Consider the following 20,999-nt stretch of genomic DNA (forward strand, 5'->3'; position numbering starts at 1 on the left):
GTAATTCATTATTATCAGGATGTCCAAAAAACTCACTGAAAAGCCTTCAGCTAATCCAAAATGCTGCAGCAAGAGTCCTGACAGGGACTAGAAAGAGAGAGCAGATTTCTCCTGTTTTGGCTTCCCTTCATTGGCTTCCTGTTAAATGGTAAATGGCCTGTATTTATATAGCGCTTTACTAGTCCCTAAGGACCCCAAAGCGCTTTACATATCCAGTCATCCACCCATTCACACACACATTCACACACTGGTGATGGCAGCTACATTGTAGCCACAGCCACCCTGGGGCGCACTGACAGAGGCGAGGCTGCCGGACACTGGCGCCACCGGGCCCTCTGACCACCACCAGTAGGCAACGGGTGAAGTGTCTTGCCCAAGGACACAACGACCAAGACTGTCCAAGCCGGGGCTCGAACCGGCAACCTTCTGATTACAAGGCGAACGCCCAACTCTTGAGCCACGATCGCCCAGAATTGAATTCAAAATCCTGCTCCTCACATACAAGGTCTTAAATAATCAGGCCCCATCTTATCTTAATGACCTTGTAGTACCATATCACCCTATTAGAGCACTTCGCTCTCGCTCTGCAGGCCTACTTGTTGTTCCTAGAGTATTTAAAAGTAGAATGGGAGGCAGAGCATTCAGTTTTCAGGCCCCTCTTCTGTGGAACCAGCTTCCAGTTTGGATTTGGGAGACAGACACTATCTCTACTTTTAAGATTAGGCTTAAAACTTTCCTTTTTGCTAAAGCATATAGTTAGGGCTGGACCAGGTGACCCTGAATCCTCCCTTAGTTATGCTGCAATAGACGTAGGCTGCCGGGGGATTCCCATGATGCATTGAGTTTTTCCTTTCCAGTCACCTTTCTCACTCACTATGTGTTAACAGACCTCTCTGCATTGAATCACACTTGTTATTAATCTCTGTCTCTCTTCCACAGCATGTCTTTTATCCTGTCTTCCTTCTCTCACCCCAACCGGTCACAGCAGATGGCCCCGCCCCTCCCTGAGCCTGGTTCTGCCGGAGGTTTCTTCCTGTTAAAAGGGAGTTTTTCCTTCCCACTGTTGCCAAAGTGCTTGCTCATAGGGGGTCATATGATTGTTGGGTTTTTCTCTGTATCTATGAAGCGCCTTGAGGCGACTTTTGTTGTGATTTGGCGCTATATAAATAAAATTGAATTGAATTGAATCACCTCTGTGGACTCATTCCGCTTCCTGGGTACCACCATCACCCAGGACCTGAAGTGGGAGCCCACCATCACCTCCGTCATTAAGAAAGCCCAGCAGAGGATGTACTTCCTGAGGCAGCTGAAGAAATTCAACCTGCCAACACGGACGATGATGCAGTTCTACACTGCAATCATCGAGTCCATCCTCACCTCCTCCATCACCGTGTGGTACGCTGGAGCCACTATCACGAACAAACAGAGACTGCAGCGTGTTGTGCGCTCTGCTGAGAAGGTGATTGGCTGCAGACTCCCATCTCTGCAGGACCTGTACACCTCCAGGACACTGGGGCGTGCAGCTCGGATCTCAGCTGACCCTTCTCACCCTGGACACAGTCTGTTTGACCTGCTCCCCTCAGGCAGGAGGCTCCGGTCCATTCGCACCAGAACCTCTCGCCATAAGAACAGTTTCTTCCCCTCTGCTGTTGGACACATGAACAATAACCGTATGACTGTTCCCACCCCTAACACATGACCCTACGCTGTGTTCACTGCATCATTCCATGTTTGGCACTGATCACCACCTGCACTCATGTATATATCATGTATATATCTATCTACTTAGCACTTTTAATTCTTATTCTCATTTTTATTTTCATGTCTATTTAAGCGTAATTTATGACAGTATGTTTGCACTGAAGCACTGCAGCAATTTCCTAATGTTGTAAACCCGCTCAACATTTGGCAATAAAACCCTTTCTGATTCTGATTCTGATTCTGATATATATATATATCTTTCAGTGATTTTATCACAAAACCATTTATGCAACTGTCTGCTGAATAAATCCAAATGTCTTTCCTGTAAATATCACGTGTGGCCGTAGTGAGTCCTCTTTTACAGTATTGCTGAAATTTCTAACTTACAATGTGGTGATTAAAAATGATGGATTGTCATAGAATTTAATATTTCAGAATAAATGTGAGAAAGATCCAAAAGGATTTAAATGGAAAGAATTTAAATTAAAGTTGTCCAACATAGTGACAAACATAGCTAGCAAACATAATCGGTCATACTTCTTTGTACTTTTCATTTACAGCTGAATCTCCCTATTGATCCAGTTCATGATACAAGATGCTAAAACAAAACAACTTTTTACTTGCAAATCTGGGGATTAATATGACCCCCCACACCCCAAAGCCTATGCTTTGTTGTCAATCACAAATGTCCACAAGATCATATTTAGTCCCTTTAAAGCTGTTTAGCAGAGCAAGAATGCAGGTTTTAATCTGCCCTGTAGCTTTTTTAAAGCCTCCGGTCATATACATTCCTTGTTATTTAAATTCAAACACAGATTGTTCAGCCACAGTAAATGCTGGCGTTTGACCTTTGAAGGTGTTATTACATAATTTCAAAGTGAACAACTTTGCAATCTGCAAACTCCACAGCAGATTATACTTTATGGTATACCTTTTTCGCAGTGTCAGTTTTGGTGTCAATATTTTTTTTTAGGTACAGTGAGGTACAACAACCTAATCTTATTTTCTCACTTGCATGTGTGAATTGTACACATGTTCATATTCCAGTTTGTTAAACAGAGTTAGATTTTGTTGCTGCCTCAAATAAAAAAGAAAACAAAACGGAACAACAACAAAACCCCATCAAAATATTTATTTATCTGTTTTACATTGTGTAGTATGGGGGAAGGGGGCAGAGTGCTCTGCTAAATGTTGCTTTTTACTAAGAATTTTTATTTTTTACATTTAGATGACTGGCTTCTCCCGCTTCTGCTGTGCACAGGTTATTTTACCTCTAGTATTCATGAAGTAGCTTTGGAGATATTTCAGATATTTTTATTTTCTGGTTTGAAGCCTTGAAAGAATTATTGCAATGATTCCCAACAATACATCATTTTCAGAGACAATTTAACACATCACAATAGGAAACAGAATAATCAAATTAATGGCGCTTCGACTTTGAGATCTGATTGCTTGTGTGTGACAGAATCAAGTCATCAGTAATGTTATTAGTAACACCACTTTTCTGTGTTCGTCAGTAAAAAATACTGAGTAGATACCGATTAGGAATAGATTAGATTATCAGTGATACTCAAATGCAATCACAGGAAAATAATGGTTAACTTGTGCATTCCTCAGGCATCCTCTCACTCTCCAAGACTGAGGTAAAAAGTCCACTGCCCTCACTCCTGGGCATCTCACTATCTCCACAGATATGTCGTGTGGACCAACTGCTTTGTCTTGACATGTGTGAAACTTCCTGATTCACTCATTTTTCTCCATCTGTCCTCTGATGAATTTTCTTCATTCATCAGCTCCTCAAAATACTACTTCCATCTTCTTGAGACAGCTTGTCAGAGCTAATTCTACTTATTAATTACACGTGTGCTTTCGCTGCTGAGACACACAAGTGAATTACACTGCTCTTATATTGCCAGGGTTGTTGACTGATTATTGGAGGGCTGTCCTGACATGTAGGTTGAACACCATTTATGTGCTTAAGTTTCAGCTTGTTCTGTATCAGGCTGGCAACTCATCATTTATGGTATTCCCTTTTCCCCTATGGCCAAATCCATCACTTGTTAGAGATGAGTTCTTGTGGTAGAAACTTTGAAAAAGAGAAGAAGAAGAAACTACAATGAGTCAATATTATTTTAGAAACAAAGCACACATAAATTTTGATCAGCTTACGTTTCTGAACACATTCAAATCACGTTTGTTACTTAACCACCTCACCAAAAACTACAGCGGGGTCGCACAGTGGGGCCTGACAGCACTGTGAGCTCTGTCAAGTTAGTTACACTAGAATAAAAGATTATATGATTGTAAGAAAATAAAAGTGTTTTATTTCCAATATGCAGACAAAAAAAATGAAGACTGAAGGTCTAATTAATATTTTTATGCAAAATCGGCTTACATGTAAAAAGGTTTCTGTCGGCTGGCCCCAAAGGTGTGACTTCCGGGCTTGATTGGCAAACTGAGGAGATGTGCATTAAACGGAGGTGGTGATTTATATATATATATATTTTCTTAGCGGTGCAGAGCATCTTCTGTATTTTATTACCAATGAAATAGTTATTGTTATAAAGATAAACTAAATTATTTGATAATTTATTTATTCTTAAGGAAACTCTAACAGCAACGGCCACTATATATTATTTTGAAACGCCCAACCGGAACTTATTTAAGCAATTACCTCGTTTGCTAAGAAAACGCTGTTTTTTTAAAGGGAAACCAAGGTTGTTGAGGTCTGTGGTGGGCATAGCAGGTGGAAGGTAGGTGTAAACTAATTTTTGCACTATAGCTGTCCAGTTACCACAGATGTTCTCAGTCTTTAATTTTTTCTTGTTTCGGAGCTTATCGCTGGGGTTAGCGGAAACCGAGATGCGTGCAGGTGTCAAGTCAAACGAACTGGTAAAGTGCGAGCTAACTAGCTAGCTAGGCTGAAGCTAGCGAGGCTAACGGTTGGATTTCCGCGGTTCGCAAAGAAGGCTGCCGTGCTCCGGGATCTTACTGCCTTTGGTTGGCCGGAGTAGACAGTGGAAAAGTTAGTGTTGTTGGCTGTTCGCAAAAAACATACTGTCACGGTTGTATTTTGCCTTTTATAAGTACAGTGGCGAATATTTGCTGTGAGTGGCTGCGGGCGGTAAGGGGGGCATTTCCTTTACATAGACGGTTCTGTTCAGTATGCTAAAGTCCTTCTCCGTAGAGGCGAGGTAAGAATAATAAAAGGCCAGTCATCCTCTTCATTACAGCATATTTTACGATGTTACATTTATAAATGCTAACTTTTAGTAGTTTTTCATAATTAAAATTACTTGTATGAGTAAGTATGTATGTTGTGAAGCCAATTGGTCTCGTCAAACAAACAGGCAAGTTGTGTTTGGCAAATGCTAAAAGATAGGAAACCTAAATGAGTGATTTGGGATTTTTTTAATTTATTTTTTTAAGTTGTAGAGTTTTGTAATTGCAAATGGTAGGGTGTAGTCACTGTGGGAAGTTTTATTATTATTGTTGTTGTTGTTGTTGTTGTTACATTACATAGTAGAAAAAGAACAATAATTTTAACACTGCTTCATTTGTGGGTTCAACCCTTCTTTGGGTACAAGAGCTTCTACTCCATCTAATGCCACTGTATAGTCCCTCTGAGCTAAGGGCACACTTGTAACTGTACCCTGTGTAAAGTGATACACATCTGTGTTGGGGCATGCTTTCCTCCACCACACAGCTGACCTTGACCAAGTCTACATTCTCAAAAGGGTACACCTTTCCCAGACAGTTTAACAGCTTCATGTTGCTCCTCATTTCTTTTCTAGAGGTGCAGTCAGTTTTTGCGTCATGTGGGGAACAGATGCCGTTACAAATGGACATTGGTAATGGTGACATAGGGCAGTCTTACGGAAGATATTTAGTGAATGCAGTGAGGTTTTATTGCTGAATGTGTGTTTTGTTTACTGTAAATGGAACAGTCTTGCATGTAAACTTTATTTTGCGCTGAGGTTCATCAAGAATCTAAGAGTCCCTAAAAGAGTTTGATAGGCTGGCCATCCTCCTTTGTTTTGTTTGTTTTGTTTTGTCTTTTTTTTTTCTTTCTTATCAGCATGCTGGGGACCTTCAAGTTACTATAAGAGTACGCACAGTCACTGCTTATTTTGTCCCTCGTGCCACACAAGCACAGTGTGTATGTGCTTAACAGTTGGCCGCTTGCATTTATGTCTTAAAATGCAACCATTAACAGAGCATGTGAGGGAACTGAGCTTTTTTTTTTTCTGTGATATGCATGCCAAGGCAAGATTTTTCCAGATGATATAACACTGAAGATGTGTCTGTAAAAAATCTATCTGAATGCTTCATCTGTTTAATAAAATTGTCCTTCTACTCCTCACCTTCTTTAGGGTTGCTGCTGTTTGCAGGAACGTGTGGAGCAGAAGAGCTGTGCCATTCCCCCTTTTGCCCTCTCATGCCCCCCTTTCCCCCGTGTGTCTCCCTGTGTGTTAGTGCCCCCACACCCCACCCACCCCCAACCTGATCCGTTGCCGCTCCAGCCCAAAGTCGCCCTCTCACCCCATGCTTGGGACAAAGGTTGCTCACTGCCAGCCCAATGACTGCCTGGATTGTACTACCTGTCAGCTTGTCTGCCTTCTCCATCACAGGAATATGGATAGTGTGAGTCACAGTGCCTGGGTCTTGTATGCTGTCACATTTAAATGTGTTACATGATGGGTCGATTAATTGAAGGGTTTGTGGGAAAGGACGGAGCAAATGGGCTTTTGTCATTGGGGATTTGTTTCTTTCTTTAAATTATGGTGGGTTTTTTACTCTACAGGTATGCCATGGCTGTGATGAATCACCATGTGTGTCCTGTGGAGAACTGGTATGTGATTTTTCTTCTATGAAGGTGATGAAATGGGCTAAAATATCTAATGGGTTACAAAAATAAACCAGAGCTAACTCCATAGCTATGAGCAGGGAATAAACAGAGCTTTTTGTGTCACTCCTACAGGTCTTACAATGTAACATGCATAGAAGAGCTGCCCCGGCCAGGCTTCCCGAAGTCATGCTGCACCATCCAGGACATCCCCCTCATCAGGTCCCTTTGCTACACTTAATGTCTTTGTTTCAGAGTACAAAAGCTATTTTGTGTTAGCAAAGGCCTCGAAGCATGAATTATCATCTTGTTATGTCATCGTTTTGCATAAATTGCATTTGTTTAATTTGCAAATACGCCACTTACCACAGGCGAGTACAATAGCGCTCTTGTAAAAACTAATCACTCCAAACAAGTTTTTGCAGTCCGTACGTTTAGATGATTTCTCATCTAAGTTTCAGGCCGTGTAAGCCGACATTTGGTGTCATACTTGAATTTATTAGAGAAGCTTCCCTTGGCAGAAGCATACTGTTAAACAGTGTCAGGTAAAATACATGCGTAGTCCTTTTAAAGTAAGTCTCACTATTCAGCAGCCATCTTGTCATCACCTCAGGGAAGTTATTTGGGCATTTATCTTAAAGATCCTATCTAAATGAATGGGGAAGGGGCCATGGCTAGTCTTATAAATAACTGCTTAAGACAGTGTTTCCTCCTTCTCACACCAGATCATTGAACAAATGGATGCAGTTAACAAAAAACAATAAGTACACTTTTCCATGTTTTTAGTATATCGAGTGGTTTGAGAACGGTTTAGTTTTGAATCTCAGTATGTGACACTGCAACAACATGATTAACTCATGTTTTTCAGTTCATTACATTGTTGATTTGCTCTTTAAGGGTAGAGGCAGGACAGCTGCCATCTTTGGCGTTTCAGAAATTAGAATAATTTATGTAATTTTTGTTGTGTGTGTGTGTGTGTGTGTGTGTGTGTGTGTGTCTTTGTAAATACTGTCTATATCTTGTCTTCACAGTAAATGTGGCTCCTACCCTCCTGAAAGCTGTCTGTTCAGCCTGATAGGCAATGTTGGAGCCTTCATGGGTAAGCCTAACTAAACGCAGTATGCATGCATATCTTTACAGTGTGTATAGATGTCGATGTAGCTTGCAGTGAGTTGGCTGAGTGTGACATGTAGTCTGTAAACAATGGGGAAAATCTGTTCCTCATTATGTTTTATGTTCTATTGTTATGTTAAGTTTTAGCAACACCCAACGACAGGGTTTTAGTGTTTATGTACTAGTGTTAGCCAATGTATCACCAATTGAAGACACCAGGAAGCGACTGTACCCAAGTTTTACTTCCTGTAAAACTACCAGTTGACATTTTAACACTTCCTTTTTTTGTTGTTGTAATGATTACATAATCATTTTAAGCTACTTTCTGTTTCAAGTCTTAATGTTAAACTGAGATAATCATCTGTAAGAACATCAAACTTATTCGACTAGCAAGAATGATACCCTCTGTAATTGATTACCAAAGTATGACTTGGTGTAATTTTTTTATTTTATTTTTTTAGTCTTTAGTGTCTTAAAACATTTAAGAGCATCTTAAATGACACACAGAAGAAAGGTGTGGGGTCATTTCATAAGGAATAAAAGGTGGACTGGTTAAATCTCTAATCTGTCTTTATATTCATTACCAACACTTGAGTGAAAAGCCTGTTGGCTTCTGTTTGTTAAACAAAATTAGGCAGTAGACACCTTTCATCTCAACACTGTCTCCACAGTCCACTCTGTATATTTTATTAATTCTCCACAGTTTCCCACAGGCACAGACGTTAGCCACAAGAGTTATGCAGGGGCTGGAAATAGCCTGTGCTCTCTAATCAATAATGAATACAGCTTTCCTTCCCCCTCTGTCCCTTCCCCTTCATTCACCTTCTGTGGCTTTCCTCCATTCCTTCTCCTCCCCCTCTCTCGTTTTATCACCACTCACTTCTGTCCCAGTTTTCCCACAGCTGCTTGATTGCTTCTCTCCTGCAGCTCTACTTCATTATTCACGTCACCTTTACTTCTCATATGTCTTTCCTTTATATTCCAGCTGTCATGGTTTTATTTTGTTTCCTTGCATTTTTAGTAAATAATGCATTTCTGCAATTCCTCAGTAGACCAGAAGCCGTTTTAGACCCTCCAATTCCTTCCTGTTGGTAGCTTGTGATGTTGGGCTCTGTTTTACTGACTTGCAACCTGGGTTTTTAAGCCTGCTGAGAAAATTGACCCTTATGCAAGCAGAGATGTCAGTATTTGAAAGCCAGCATCCTGTCTAGGGCAGCAGTTACATGAATCACATAGTCTAACCTTTGGAAGAATGCGTGAAGCTACTTCCCAGCTGCCTTTCTCATGATGCAGAACAGCGAGTGTCCAAATCTCAGGCGTTCAAGTTTATTCTAAAAAATTAGGAAAACAAAAGCATACTTTTCATACTAAGACCGCTTCGTTCCAATTTCAAATCAAAAAGATTATAGATTATTAATACTTGTTAAATTTGTTTCCAACAGTTGTGATGGTGTGCTTTTTGCGCTACGCCCAAGTGATCGAACACAGCCACAGATGCTGGGTCAACACCAGCGCTCTGGTGTCTGGCTGCACCAATGCCATTGGTCTTGTCATGGTGGGCAACTTTCAGGTAAGTAAAGAAAGGAATATAATGATTGGCAGATATCATAAACCTGTTTTTATTCACAATAGAAACCCATCTAATGTTTAAAATGAGAAAATGTACCACTTTTAAGAAAAAACCCCATATTTGCTCATTTGAATGTGGCGCACAAAAGCGCCCTCGTGTTTTTCCACGATAGTCTGTAAATATCTGAGAACCGAGGAGAGCAGCTGCTGAACTTGAACAGCAGTATTCTCTCATTCTTGTCTGAAATAGATTTTTCTTCTGTTTCATGATCCGTCGGATGCTTTTTAGTTGAAGGGTCTGGACTGCAAGCAGGCCAGTTCAGCACCTACATTCTTCTGTTCTCATGTAAAAATGGCTGCAGTCGGTGGTTTAACAGTCTCCGCTCAAATTTGCATGGCCTTCTCTTTTAAAATAAACAAAACAAAAGCCATCGCCTGAATGGGAGGATAAGTTTCTCTAAAACCAGTGTACATATCATTCAGTATTGATGGGATCTTTCTGTTTGTACAAGCTGTTTATTTCACAGGCACTGATGTGCCTCAATACAATCTAGATGCAGACTTTTGAACTGAGTGCTGCTGATAAGCTGGATTGTCGTCAGTTTGTCTGACCACAGAGCATTTTTTGTTACCAGGGTCAATTTTATATCATCTTTAGCCAGAGAAGACGGCTATGTGTTTACTCACATGTTGCTGCCATCAAATTTAAAATGACCTTAATTTCTAAAATGATACATTTTCTCAGTTTAAACATTTGATGTTTCAGTGTTGTGAATAAAATGAGCTTATGAGACTTGCAAATCATTGCATTCTATTTTTATTTTCATTTTATAGTGATGCTGATCACAATAAGTGAAGACCTCGTGGATGTCACAGTTCAAACGGCTCTTCTGACATTGTTTCCATCTGACAGGTTGATCATGCCAAATCTCTTCACTATGTGGGAGCGGGTGTGGCCTTTCCAGCAGGGCTGCTGTTTGTGTGCCTGCAGTGTGTGTTGACCTACCGTCTGGCTGTCACGGCCCTCGACTACTGGATGGCTCATTTCCGAGTGGCTCTGGCACTGGGAGCCATGATCTCCCTCGTCTTCAGTATCCTTTCCTTACTGGAGTGAGATCCTTGTTATTATGCAGATAAACGTATGAATGTGGTTTCAGCTCTTATAAGCTTTTTTTCAGTTCCTTTAAAGCCACACTGATGATTTTGTCATTTAAAGGCATGGTGGCTCTGTGCCTTACAGTAAGACCGTCCTGGGTTCAAACTTAGACGAGGCCTTTGTGTGCTCCATGGATGCTCTTGCTCCAGTTGGACCTCGTGGTGACCTGAGCAGGGTGTAACCTGCTTTTCTCGCCACCTCACCTGGGACAGGAACAATCTATGAACTAAATAAGAAAAATAGCCTTTGATGTCAAACTGCCTACCTGCCTACTCATTGGCTGATTGGCAACAGAAATTAGAACCATTCAGCTCCGTCCTCATCAATCCTCTAAGCTGCACGTGTGCGCACTGCTGGCACGGTCTCTGCGCACAGAAAAAAAAAATCTAACCTGAATTAAAATTAAAACTTTGACACTGCAAAACAGAATTGTTTAGTCAGTAAGTGACCGGCTGCTCCCGTATGGGATTAGAACAGACCTTCCCAAAGTATGGGGGCGCAGAGCCATTGCAGGGGGGGCGCGGTATGAAAAGGAAAAAACAAAACAAAAAAACCCCGCTTGGACACTGCTAGCATAATGGACAGGTTTTTGACGGGGCGCCCACACAAATGCAAATCAGGAGATGAAGCATCGCTGAATATGTTTCCAAACCAACTTCATTCAAAGCCAAAGACTAGAAAATATGGTGAAGCAAATCTGCCCTTTGGCTTCACCTGCACAAGTGCCGCGGTAGGTTTTCCCTTCATTGGGAGCAGCGCTGGGCTCTCCAAATCACGGACAAACAGTATCCCAGTTGTTTATGTTTTTAAACCCATTTTGCACAGAGAGGCATTTTTTTGAAAAATGTATTGATAGCAATGTTGAACATTATTACACAGGAAAAAAACAACTACACGAAAAATAATTACACCGTGACGCCTCTGCCTTTGTAAACAGAGGGACATTAACTGCATGTGTGTATGTAAGCGTGTAAACCTGCAGATAGAGACAAAATACTGTTAATCTGACTATCTGCCATTCTGCAATTCATCTCATGTAAACAATAACATGGCGCACAGCGCAACGTGAAAAAGGCTCATACCTTTGACGTTGCCTGACCAACTCTGTATTCCTCGTCCACACTAAACGCAAAAAATTAGTTTAAAAAAAAAAATCTGTTTTCGGTGATTCGAAACGCCGTTTACATGTGGACGAAAGGTCCAAACACATAGAAACAGCTGCGTTTGCAAAATACCCGTGTAGGTGCGGACGTAGCGTGAAAGAGTTTATTTTCTTACTACCTGTAATTTATTGCAGATTACTTGTATTTAGTTAATTGTTTACTAAATGTTTGAGATGTGAAATAAACTGCAATGGAGCAAAATATGGGTGTGTGGTTAAAGGATGTGTTTGCACGTGCATGTGCGCGCGCCGGGAGGGGGGGGGGGGCGAATATTTTTCTTGTAAAACAAAGGGGGGGCCTGGCAAAAAAAAATGGGAACGACTGGATTAGAAGATGCCACCTTATCCCATAGTCCAGCCAATAATGTGATTCACATTCGTATACACGCAGCTAATCAACGTGGCTGACAGGCTATGACAGCGTCCTTATGTGCCGACACCGGTGTTTTAGCTAGCAAAGCGGCGTGGCTGATGTGGAGTGAAGCCACGTTAATGACAACGGGCACAACCATTGGAGCAGGACAGACGGAACAATTGACGGAAAAAGTGTGGACTTTATAACAGTTTTTAACTCTGTGTAAAACCAGAGTTATGATAAAAATAGATGCAATGTTTGTTTTTCTTCCTGAATACTGTCGTTGTTTATATTTACTGTGGGAAGAAACGGTAAAAACTGCGTTTTATAAGGAAAACGCTCAAAAGCCTGTGAGCAAAAACACCAAAAAAACCCCACCCTTTCCTATTGGTGGAAAAATGTACCGTGTCGACCAATCAAAAAACGATATAGCAACATAGCATTTAGTTGTTTAGGAAGGGGGGGAAGTTTTAGGAGTGACGGCGTGTTTTGAGATGTGAGAGATTTGCAAAGTTTAGGTGTAGTTAGTGTGTAGTTAGTGTGTAGTGTAGTCAATAGTTGTGTGTGTCAGAACAATGAGGCGACTGCTGAATGTTACAGGTGTTACAGCAGTGATACATCTCCTGTTGTCAGGCCTGCAGGTATCAGGCCGTTGTTCTCCTTTATCTCATAGTGGACAGAAATTATTTTTTGCAGTGGCACAAATAATTTGTGTGGCATCAGATTTGATGCAGAACAGCTGATTGTTCTGTAAATAGTTAAAAATGTTTATTTAAAAAAAAAAAAAAAAACGCCTTGGCTGCATTTTTAGGTAAACGGCTGCAAAAAAATTTGTTTGCATAACTCAGTTACTTTTTTGAAGAAGTAACTATATAATTAATTGCCCATCATTGGTCTTTATATGCTGTATTTTGCAGACAGAGTTACAGGACTCTCTCCCAGACCACAGACTCATACTCATAATACAACTCAAGAGTTTTATTTAAAAAAAATTTAAAAAGTTGTTTTCAAAATTGGAGTTCAAGTTATTTTTACTTCCAATAGTGTTAACATCCTACACAGGTCATGAACAAGATTTTTTTTTTTTTTTTTTAATTTCATTGTAAGTGGGCTAAAGCAGTTAAATAAAGTTGTCTAACATAAGTGTAAATGCTGTAATTTGATTATTTTAATAAACCATGTAACTTTGATTCGATGCTGGCGTGACCACAGTGCACACGTGTGCTGTTGCTCACAGTGGTCCAAGGGACGCTCAGGGAGTTTGTGTGTTCACTCAGATACATGAAATATTGGAGGGAACATTGGTCATTATAAGTAAGCCTACTGTGGGTGAAGAAAAAATGAAGACACCAATCATTTAATACTTTAAGTCCATCTGTTTGGTAGAGATTTGAATGTTCTGTCTGCTTCAGTGAGGATAAATGCTCTGTTCTCTCTACAAGAGCCGTTTGTCATCCTTAACTTGTCCTCCAAGGCGGCATCTTCTTCATTCACGAGAGCTTTACCCTGCAGCACGCCGCAGCCATCTGCGAGTGGGTCTTCACGGTGGACATCCTGGTTTTCTACGGGACCTTCACCTATGAGTTTGGCACAGTCACCAGTGAGACCATGATGGCAGGCTTGCAGCAGAGCCACCACGGCTCAGGGGTGATCATGGGTTCCAGGGGCCAGGGCTCAACATTAGGAGGGGCAACCAAAGGCCTCAAGTCCCCTGGGGGAAGCAGCACATCGACACATCTCAACTGTACCCCAGAGAGCACAGCCATGTTGTAGCTGTGCAGCCCAGCCGAAAGGTCTGAAACATCACCGCAGAGGTGCTTCACGGGCTCCCACAGGAAGCCAAGCTGACAGAGGCAGCACGTGGAGGAAGAGGAGGCGTTTGGATATCCTCAACCTGTTTTTGTTTTTAAATCTCCACTGTTGGCGTGACCTGCTGCAGTTGTTTCCTGTAGTGTTGTTGAAAGTTTGGAGCCATGAATGTTCCTCGGAGGCTGTTGATCTGGGCACTTCTGCATTAGGTAGGGTGTTGCCTGACTGGGAGAGAAGTTTTTATTTTTTATTTTACTTTCTCCAAAAGTTGATTCTGTTCATCTGGCCGTAGCAAAGTCCAGATGAACAGAATCAACTTTTGGAGATTTACTTTCCTGGATGATTGAGGATGCATCAAGACGTTTATTTTATTTTATTTTTTACTCTGCATAGCTGATCTCTTGATGGTTTTCTCCTTCTCCCCAGACTCCTACACAAAACCTTGCGTGGCCGACCTGCTTCGGCTTTTTGCTTCTCTGCATGGCACGCTTTTCTTTCTTTCTGTCTTTTTCTTTTAACAGAAGAGCATTTCATGTTTGATTTCTGAGTTTGTGTAGTAGGTAGGAACCACTGAATGTCTGAGAAATGAATAGTTATGTTTTACAGTTTGAGAGCGCACAAGCTTTTTTTAATCAATCAGGCATAAATTAATTATCGCACCTGCCTTTGGTTTGGTTGCACAGATAATTTGAATGCAGATGGTGAAGGTAGTTTTTAAATAATTTAAAAAAAAAAAAAACGTGTAAATGTGTATGTTGGGCCTGCGTCCCTCGTGTGACAGCAGCATGGAAATGAATCAATCACCCTTAGCTGATAATCGTCATCTCCTGTATGTCGTTCCATAAATGTGTTGACAGTTTCTTTGAAATGCTAACATTTCATGTCACCCTTTATTTCACCGATGTCCACGCAATAACTACCATCAGTCATGTGATAATGAGTTTAACGCAAACCCTCTCTTTGCTTCTGACAGATATTTAAAGCCCATTTTATGATAAAACAAGAATCGACTTTGGCGTTTGAGGGTTCTTGTTCGCACATTGATTCCAAGCTGGACCCTTGGAAGCCTTATTTGAGTTCATAGACCAGCGTTTTGTTTCAGTAAGAAGTGATGTGAAGCCCGAGGTAGTGTGATTTATTCACAGGAGAGGTACATATGATACAGGCTGTAGACTGGTGTCAAAGTGCTTTATGTGATGCGTTTTTGTTTTAAATTGTGTTGCCAATTTCTCTTAAGTTGTTATCTTTGTAGTAGCTCAACACCAGACTGCCACACATCACCACTGGTCAAACTGCAGCTGGCTAATGCCGCCTGTTTAGGTTACATTTCTTTATGTTGGAGTGAGTGAGGTGTGTTTCACAGATGCACAGTATTCTGCCCTCTGCATAGTGTTGAGTCATTTTAAACTGTCTGAAACACTGGATGCCAGCAATATTTTTTTTTTTTTTTTTTTTAAAAGGTCACCTACCTCTCTTATTTTTTATTTTTTTGTCAGTTGGATGTTACTAGAAGGTGAAAGCTTCTGGTACAGAATACAGTTGTGAAACATTTTCCATCTGGCAGCGTTTGAGGTATTTAATGTGATGGCGAGTGGGCAGTGTGCGACTCTGTCTGCAAGTGTCTGTCCTAAAAAGTGTCAGCATCCTGTGTAACGGCACAGTGGATGCAGTTACACAGGATGCACAATCATGTGTCTGTTTTGTCAATCCTGTTTGTCCTGCAAAACTTGCCAAAAAGACTAAAATCTACTCCAGGTTGAGTTAATTTTTTTGTGTCTTTTCCGTTTTAGCATTACATCTTGTACTTTTTTTTTTTTTTTTTCTTTCTTCTCATGTGTTCACCTGTAACCTGTTTCGCCATACTGTTACTGAGTCATGCAGTTTGACTCCCAATGGCAGCTTGTTTGAGTCCTCACATTGGGGTTGGGATTATTCTGTTACAGCATCTATACCATAATGCCATCTTCCACAGGCCAAATATTAAATTAGTGGATTTCATTAGTTTGTTTTTTGTTTTGTTTTTTTTCTTTCTATCCAAATGTGCACTTCAATAAGCAGTCAGATCATTGGGTTGTTTGTGTAGGAACACTGTATTACAAAAAGCCGCCTGAACTGTACGTCTTGAACTTTAGCAACACAGAAAAACTTTACTGGTCCTGTTTTTCTTTTGAATTTGAAGAGTATGTAAATGAATGGTAATCACGGAGTCTGACAAATCCCTGAAATCAAGTCAACACAAATTGTTTGTTTTTTTTTATAAATTCTGTAAATATGTATGATTTTTGTCTATCATTTAGGTATTTTCATTTGACAGAGATTTATATTCAAATATGAAATAAAAATGATAAATTATTAGCACGTGGCTTTCATGGACTATTTTAAATGCACAGATTTCCCTTTGTTTCCTCAACGTTACTTTCAGCTGCTGTGTCTTTGATTTAGAAGATTATATTTCTTCTGTGTGGGATGGCCTTCCTGACACAACCCCGAAGGAATTCAGATCTCCTCCTGGGATCAGACCGGGGCTCTTGTTGGGTGAATGTGTAAACTACAACATTATATAAACGGCAAAATTAGTTCAACTCTACAAATCAGCTTCTATTTTCATTTCACTTTTGGTCTTGGGTGCGTCACACTGTGGAAAATGTCAGGTGGAATATTTTTAGGACTCGCCTGTTCTTTAATGCGGCCGTTCACACCAAATGCTGAATGAATTTGTGGCAGTTATTGCTTTTTTTTTTTTTTTTTTTTTTTTTTTTTGCATTTGGCAAAAGTGCTTGTAACCCAAATTGTGCACAGTTACTGAATATACACAGACACTGTTCCTGGTCAGTTGACTCTCAAATCATTTCTCTCCCTTCTCATTTTTTACATTTTGTTTTTTTTGTTTTTCTAAGGATGAATTTTTCACAAAATGCATCGTGTTGTAACACATTTGGTGTGTAATGGCCTTTATAGAGTGGCTTTGCTTGATTTACAGCTCAAAGCCTTATATATCTCATAATGAGCTTTGATACAGCCAAGACTCATGAGATAATGACACGAGCTTTATTTACCATCTGAAACAAGCAGTTTTAGATTGCCTTTCATCAAGGCAACTGTCTTCTGATTGGCTGCCCCTCGCAAACAGATATTCAGACAGCAGGTGGGTGGGGCTTCTGTCTTCACATAGCTGTGATCGAGATGACTGTAATGAGATCTGTTCTCTTTGTCATACCGAGCCAAGAGTAAAACCAGAACGTCAGTGACGTAGTAGCTCAGCTGGCTCATGATCCATCATAATTCACAGGTTACTGTAATGTATAAAGTGCAGAAAGACAGTGAAGAGTTTTGTCATTGCTTGGATGCACAAACCAATGAAAAGTTAGAGAAGCTTTAAGTCCGTCATATCCACGACACATTCATCTCATGTCACTAAAGTCTGACCGCCAGTCTAAGACTCATTACGTCACTGTGTACTTGCTAATAGTGGAGGGACATATGGACAGCTGATGAACTTCTCAGCACTCCATGAGTTCACTGATCCTTTTGTCTGAGATGGTGTTTAGAGCAGTCTGAGCTTTTGGCTCACAGGAAATACTTGTACATACACCGACCTCACAATTTAAAACTTTAAAACAAAGACCAACATGGCTTCCTAATCATAGCACGCCGTACTTGTTAGATAATAACAGCATCACTCTAACTATGGTTAGTGTTCTATACGTTCTAACGTTTTTAAAAAAGGGCCAGCTACTTATTTGCAAGCATAAATAGAAACAACTTTGGACAGAGCAGCTGACACAAATAGCTTCATAATTGGTTAAAAAAGAAAAAAAGCCTGTTTAAATGTTTCCCAGATTATCACTGTGACGTGGACGCAGTTTGAAGATTGTCATATGATTCAGGAGCATTAAAACCAATTCTGTGCAGATTGTGTTATTAATATTCGCTCCAGATAGGCTACAGGACAGCCAGTGTTTTTTCTAAAATCAAAACATCATGGGACCAGCTGAAGGGGAACTCCACAAATCTTCCCAATTACAGATCAAATTACTCAGCATGAGGAACAGACAGAAAAATCTGCTGAGACCGCAAATGTACAAAAAAGCCCGTTCTCTACTGCGAACATGGAGTTTGAAAGGTGCGGGCATTTATCAGTGAACAATGGGCAACCCAGAATTTGACGTCCGCTAAGCTTGTTGGCGATTCTTTTAAAATTAAGCTTTTGATTAAAAAAAACCAAACAAAATAAAATCAATTTTTTCAATTTTTATGAAGAAGTAAGAACAGCAGCAGACAGATCTTAAAATCATAAATTACAAATCATAACTTCATGGTCGTTGAACAAATACAGACGAACAGATTTTGTCCATTTATAGCCTACAAAGTTGTTTTTTTGTTTGTTTTTTTTAAAGGAAAGGAAAAAGCAGCTGCTGTGTCTGAGAGCGCTCTGCTGGCAACAGGATGTGGAAGTATAATGGTCCTAGCTAGTGAGAAAAAGAGCATTTTAAATGTTTAATGACCTTGTTGCTTCCACTGCATTCACACCACGTCAACAGAGTGGGGAGAACAGGAGCCTGTTTACATTAATCCTCGACAGTCATCCCGATTGCCCGACATTAAGTCATTCCAGATAACCCGATGTGTTTTTTTTACTGTGGTGCATTTTTTCATTATTACAATTTATGTAGGATTTGCTGATATTTTGCCAAATATTTCACACTGTTTCCCCATCCTTGAGCGTGAAACTACACTCTGTTTGAAATGGTGTGCGAATGCAGCTTTATGCACTTCTCAAGCTTTCATTAAACTAAAATGTCAACGTGCCACAACCTTGCCCAACAGCACTGCAGCGTCATGTGTACATGGCTCCATGCAGGCCCTCCAGCCGATGCTCGCTCTGTTTCCTTCTCTCCTGCAGATCAGAAAAATAAATAAAAAAACAACAATATAGAGCTAATGCCACGATAAATGTACGGTTAAACGTTAGGACACACTCAAACACACCCACCTTGTCTTTTTTAAACTGCTCGTAGTCTGCATTATCGGTGGGTAATTCAAGTCGGCAGAGCGGACAGGAGTTGGTCTAAAGTTTAAAGACGACAAAGAAGCAAAAAGGATTTGTAAGAGGTCACGCTCGTGTGTTTTCTATTTCAAAGAGAAGCACAAACACGGGAGCGTTACCTTGTCCAACCATGGCAGTATACATCCTGAGTGGAAAAGGTGTTTGCAAGGCATTTCTCGAGCCGTTTGCTGCTCCTCAAACTCCAGCAGACACACAGGACACTTGAGACCTCTGCCTGTGAGAACGAAAAACAAAAAGCCACATCAAAATCTCAGGTGATATGCACGCTTACGTAGATTTTACATAGATCATGGGCTGATCATCAACCTAAATGTCAGGGCAGTTAATTCTCATGGTTCTGTCTACCTGCTTGTTCAGCAGTTATAACGATCACAGTGAGGGTCTGAACGGCAGTTTTGGCAGCCGGAGGAGGAAGCCTCTGGTCCCAGCTTGACATGCCAGCATAGCGTGCATCGATCCAGTCCAAGCCCTGTATCAAATACCTGTAAACACCAACGCAGGCACCAACAGTCAGTCAGAGCACTGCACACATGAGAATAAAGCCTCTCTGTTTGCTAGCCCTCACCTGGCCATCTCAAGGAGAGCATTCTGGCGGTACTGCTCCTCGGGGTCGGTGGGCTCGCAGTTGTGTTCATCAAAGTAGGATGCCATTTCCGCCCAGTACGTCCTGTTCGCAACAAAAGAAATCAGGCATGAATGAGACGTGCTGAACGAGAGCTTGGCTCTACAACAGACAGTGAAAGTGAAAAGCTGAGGAATGCGATTGGTGAGTGAGCACCGTGCAGGAAAGTACGAGAAACACAGCTATGCCAATCATACTGCAAAAGCAGATATATGTGCTGCCTTGATGGCAGGGACTGATGTTGTTTTGTAACAGTTTTGTTCTGGATAAACATTCAAAGAGAGTGTGATGGGGATCTGAAAGATAGTCCAGTCATGTTTTACAATACAGGCTTTTCTTGGGAACACAATAGAGGGGGAGGGGGGCAGATAACAACAACAACACGAGCCAGCGCAGATACCATCGACCTGCGCTACTTGCTTTATTTCGTGAAAACAAAAGAGAAAAGCGCTCAACTTTAGCAAATTCTGTTCACGTATTAAGGATATAAATAAAACTTCAAAATATAAAACTGAGACCATCGCAAAAAGCGTTTTCCAGCCGAACTGTGTAAACAGTGAGCCAGCCGCTTCGACGTTAACGACCAACAATGGCTCAAAGGCTCTTCCACATTACAAATAGCCTCCACACGGAACTACCGTAAACACCAACCCTTACACGAGCTTTGTACAATCATAAGATACAAAAAGAATTTGTTGTCTTAAAACTATTCTAAACCTGATAAATTTGGTCGACTCACCTGAAATCTTGCAAAGAAACATTTGTCATCTTTCCGGGTACGAAGATAGCCACGTGACTCCTCGTCCAATCACAGTCGAGGTTTGGTTTTCCTCGTCTTCTGTTTTGTTTGTCTACGTAAGCGTGCAAAATGTCTCACTAGCGCCCACAACCGGTGAAAGACGTTCCCAAACACTGAACTTTCAAAGGGTTTCTGTACGAAAACGAATCATTTTTTCATCATTTTTCTTATCTGAAGGTTATGAATAATACGGGCCTTCTGCCTAGACTCTGTAGAATTTCTTAAATAAAAAGGGCTAACTTATCATAGTGAGTAGGGACAGCAGGGTGCTGTGAAGGTTGTGGGTTTGAATCCTCTGTTCCTGCGTGTCTTGATCCCCATTGGTGATTTTATATTTGCTGAAGGCGTAAACGTGAGCATGAATAATCTATGCATTAGCTCTGTGACCTCTCCAGGATGTACTCTGCCTATCACCCAGCTGTGACCCTGAAGTGGATAAGCAGAAGAAGAGGGCTCTTACCTCATCCTGAAAGAGGTGCTCTACAGCTGGACTAATGTCTGATTAAAGTGGACCTATGATGATTTTCCTTATTTTATATTATCCATGTAACTGTGATGAATTAAACTTTACATAATGAAGTCGTCGCGTGTACAAACAATCTCTGAGTGTTTTTGATGATTTTAGTGAGAGCAGGTATCCTTAGTAAAGCCACACTCATCTTCTCTTTAAACCTTTTGTCTGCACTATTCAGCCAATCAGAAGATGGCTAGCTTAAAGGGAAGGACTAGAAAGCTAAAACAGCTTGTGTAAGACAGTGGATGCTCTGAGGGACTGTACCAAGATAAATAAGGGTCATTT

The 20,999-nt window shown here is 40.9% G+C and overlaps 2 protein-coding genes across 4 annotated transcripts; one reads left to right on the top strand and one right to left on the bottom strand.

Annotated features, from left to right (window-relative positions):
• Positions 1-4,348: 4,348 nt before the first annotated feature.
• Positions 4,349-16,066, top strand: LOC146656607 (transmembrane protein 150A-like). 3 transcript variants are annotated; one of them, XM_085424397.1, is made up of 8 exons: positions 4,349-4,454; positions 6,075-6,345; positions 6,506-6,553; positions 6,683-6,769; positions 7,579-7,646; positions 9,103-9,230; positions 10,143-10,320; positions 13,377-16,066. In XM_085424397.1, exons 2-8 carry the CDS (start codon positions 6,281-6,283, stop codon positions 13,673-13,675), a joined length of 873 nt encoding a protein of 290 aa, XP_085280523.1. In that variant the 5' UTR covers positions 4,349-4,454; positions 6,075-6,280; the 3' UTR covers positions 13,676-16,066. The 3 variants fall into 3 exon arrangements, with proteins under 3 accessions (XP_085280523.1, XP_085280525.1, XP_085280524.1); XM_085424399.1 differs by lacking the exon at positions 4,349-4,454 and adding an exon at positions 4,599-4,726; XM_085424398.1 differs by lacking the exon at positions 4,349-4,454 and adding an exon at positions 4,757-4,895.
• A 1,881-nt stretch (positions 16,067-17,947) lies between these two features.
• Positions 17,948-20,234, bottom strand: rnf181 (ring finger protein 181). Its single transcript, XM_085424400.1, has 6 exons — positions 20,141-20,234; positions 19,345-19,446; positions 19,125-19,261; positions 18,878-18,993; positions 18,705-18,779; positions 17,948-18,608 (listed from the first exon to the last, which is right to left on the bottom strand). Exons 1-6 carry the CDS (start codon positions 20,167-20,169, stop codon positions 18,549-18,551), a joined length of 519 nt encoding a protein of 172 aa, XP_085280526.1. The 5' UTR covers positions 20,170-20,234; the 3' UTR covers positions 17,948-18,548.
• Positions 20,235-20,999: the final 765 nt, after the last annotated feature.

This window comes from Rhamphochromis longiceps, linkage group LG12, assembly GCF_057381845.1.
Source record: "Rhamphochromis longiceps isolate RC_006_pf linkage group LG12, R_longiceps_female_GT1.1, whole genome shotgun sequence".
In the NCBI taxonomy this organism is placed as follows: domain Eukaryota; kingdom Metazoa; phylum Chordata; class Actinopteri; order Cichliformes; family Cichlidae; genus Rhamphochromis; species Rhamphochromis longiceps.

Bases quoted from the DNA above. Each gene is read 5' to 3' on its own strand.
- LOC146656607 (XM_085424397.1), top strand. From the start codon at position 6,281: ATGACTGCCTGGATTGTACTACCTGTCAGCTTGTCTGCCTTCTCCATC. The intron at 6,346-6,505 runs GTGAGTCACAGT...TTTACTCTACAG, and splicing joins ATCACAGGAATATGGATAGT to GTATGCCATGGCTGTGATGA. The intron at 9,231-10,142 runs GTAAGTAAAGAA...TCCATCTGACAG, and splicing joins TCATGGTGGGCAACTTTCAG to GTTGATCATGCCAAATCTCT.
- rnf181 (XM_085424400.1), bottom strand. From the start codon at position 20,169: ATGACAAATGTTTCTTTGCAAGATTTCAG. The intron at 19,447-20,140 runs GTGAGTCGACCA...TGTTGCGAACAG, and splicing joins GTTTCTTTGCAAGATTTCAG to GACGTACTGGGCGGAAATGG. The intron at 19,262-19,344 runs GTGAGGGCTAGC...TGGTGTTTACAG, and splicing joins GCTCTCCTTGAGATGGCCAG to GTATTTGATACAGGGCTTGG.